Source organism: Lactuca sativa, chromosome 7, assembly GCF_002870075.4.
Source record: "Lactuca sativa cultivar Salinas chromosome 7, Lsat_Salinas_v11, whole genome shotgun sequence".
Lineage (NCBI taxonomy): Eukaryota > Viridiplantae > Streptophyta > Magnoliopsida > Asterales > Asteraceae > Lactuca > Lactuca sativa.
Window position 1 is genome coordinate 116,256,372 of NC_056629.2, and position 2,768 is coordinate 116,259,139.

The following is a 2,768-nucleotide window of genomic DNA, read 5'->3' on the forward strand; positions in this document are numbered from 1 at the left end:
ATATTTGGAATCTCAGCAGAAATGATAGGATCGATATATTCAACTGTAGGAAGCTTGCAGTCAGAATGCATAAACAGACATATATGACAATGAGGCAAACCTCTTTTTTGAAATTCAGTTGTGTAAACCACTGCATATAAAAATATACAAAAAGGATACAAGTTAGCAACTAAAGAAGATATAGAAATATATATATATATATATATATATATATATATATATATATATATATATATATATATATATATATATATATATATATAGTTTCAAATACCTGCTTGAACTTTGCCAAAAATTTCATTTTCCCTTAAATCTTTAATAAATGCATCCAACTTAATCTTAAATAACCTACATAATATATCTGGTCTATCTTCAGGATGAAGTGGAGTGTCCTTAAGAAACCTTTGAACTTCTGGCCATTTTGGATTACACGTAAAGGTAATGAAAAAAATATGGATATCCAAACCATTTACATAGCGACATGGCATCCAAATAGTTTTGCATCATATAACGTGCACCACCAGTAAATGAAGAAGGTAAGATCACACGTTGCCCAACGTCTGAGATATATGTACTCCCATGTGCTTGATGATTACGCAAATTCTCATAAGACTCACATATAAGAATTTTTTGTTGCTTAAGTTTGAAAAATAATCGCACACTTTCAATCATGGTATAACCATTAACTAAAAATTGTTGGAACAACCTTTTTGCATTAAGAAGTAGTGAGAACGATTGATCTTTATCTTGAATTCTGTAAGCGAAAAATTCTCTCATCGTACATGTTGGGTGCTTGCTGTTACTTGAAGATGTAATACCTCTATGAAGGATGCCAACTATGTAACCATCATCACCATATGGAAATAGTAATGGATACCGAAGAGCAAGGGAAGAAGGATGTAATTCACTGATACGCTTTAGTAATCCTGATGAGGTTTCAACAATGATGTCTCTTTTTTCAATTGAGTCACGAATGTCACCAACAATTAAAGCAACTACCTCAGAAGAAGTTGGTAAGTTATACGTCCTTCCATCTTGTTCTCTTTTTCCGATTAGTCTTAACTTCAAATTAGCGCCAGGATTTTCATGAAGACTGTCTCTTACCATCCTATAAAACTTGACCAACGCATTGTTTGAATCTAACATAACCTTCAAAAATTCTATAATCTGGAGATCATATGGTCTTGAACTTGATGTAGAAGCACTTGTTGGTCCACTGAAAAGATATTATAAAAAATATTTATTGTTAGTAAAAAAGTTAAATGATGTGAAATGATTTATTGAAGTTGATTGTAAAAATATACCCAATACTTGTCGATCTATTTGAAATCTCGTTCTCCGTATCATATATGTATAACTGGCAGAATTTTGGTCTTGATCCACCTGTAGGTAGAAGACTTCCCATACTATGATAATTTTGACCGCTAAGTCTGAATATGTATGATGTGTTGCCTGTGTTGATAGATGAATCAACTTTGCCTCCCATTGATGTAAATGAAAACATTGAATTGTAACGTCGAATGTTCTTCATGAAGTATTTGCTTTTAGAATCTACGGAACGGTAAAGATTTTTGTAAGATGAAGGTGCTTCTTTTAAGGGTGGTAGCTCAACTTTGCCGTAACCACAACATAAGGAATAAGATGTATTACTTTTTTGTTCCTTCTAATAAATTCATCTTTCCATAGTTTTGCATGACACATCTGGCATATAAAAGTCTGGTCTCTATGATCCAAGTAATCTGTTGAATACCATAAATAATAAAAATTTCTTAATATAATTAAAAATATAAATAAATAATATTAAATTTTGTATAATTATGATCACCTATTGAAGTACTGCGGAAAACATCTTCAATAATTTGGTCATCATTAATTTCTTCATCTAATGTCAATTCAAACATAGGTATAGCAGATATATGTGTAGCCTTCCTTTTTAATTGATGTTTTCCTCTTGGTAACTTGATTGATGAAGATTTTGAATGATGGTTGAACGACCGGTGGATGTCATGCCCATATCAAACACCGAATTATCCTTGTTAATAGATAGCGGTGTTTAAATGTTATTATTGAAAATATAAGTTACTGACAAAATAAAAATACAAATTACAACGTTAGGAATTTTTAAAAATTATATAAATGTGAAACATACATTTTAGAATTTGTCTATAAACAAATGCATACCATTTGAAATGTTAGATAATGAAGTTCTAATATTTATATTGGTAGAAGGATAACGAATAGTTATATGTTGATATACAAATGATTTCACTGACTTTATATTTTCCTTATTTGATGTAACGTTTCTGTAGTTATCCATAGATAGTAAACGACGATGACGATTGTAGACATCCGTTATATAATTAGAAAAAAAAATAGTTAGTAATAAAACAAATAATGTTAAATTTAATAAATTTCACATTAATAGTATAGAAATTTGATATATTTTATATAGTTAAACAATAATTGTAAATAAATGAATAACAATACCGTTATTCGACACGTGAGAAACATGTGTAATAGATGGTTTTTGATGGTTAGATGTATTAGAAGTTTTTTTTGGATTTTTTATTATCCAAATATAACTTTCTAATTTTTCTCATCTCTTTAGCATTAGTAGAGTCTGTAGTGTTAATTGAACCTGTAAAATAATAAAAAATAATTTAAGTACGTTTTGTTATATAAAGTTCAATATATTATACTTTTTAAAAGTTTATTTATTTTTAAAATAATTATGAAGAACATATTAAAAATAAATAAATAAAACATAT

At 28.7% G+C, this 2,768-nt stretch overlaps 1 protein-coding gene across 1 annotated transcript; it reads right to left on the minus strand.

The window, feature by feature from the left end:
• Window positions 1-285: 285 nt before the first annotated feature.
• On the minus strand, window positions 286-1,727 carry LOC122195050 (uncharacterized). The gene is made up of 2 exons (XM_042896514.2): window positions 1,305-1,727; window positions 286-1,216 (listed from the first exon to the last, which is right to left on the minus strand). The coding sequence occupies exons 1-2, from the start codon at window positions 1,529-1,531 to the stop codon at window positions 427-429; spliced, it is 1,017 nt and encodes a 338-aa protein (XP_042752448.1). The 5' UTR covers window positions 1,532-1,727; the 3' UTR covers window positions 286-426.
• Between the last annotated feature and the right edge of the window lie 1,041 nt (window positions 1,728-2,768).

Bases quoted from the DNA above. Each gene is read 5' to 3' on its own strand.
- LOC122195050 (XM_042896514.2), bottom strand. From the start codon at position 1,531: ATGAAGAACATTCGACGTTACAATTCAATGTTTTCATTTACATCAATG. The intron at 1,217-1,304 runs GTATATTTTTAC...ATATCTTTTCAG, and splicing joins AATAGATCGACAAGTATTGG to TGGACCAACAAGTGCTTCTA.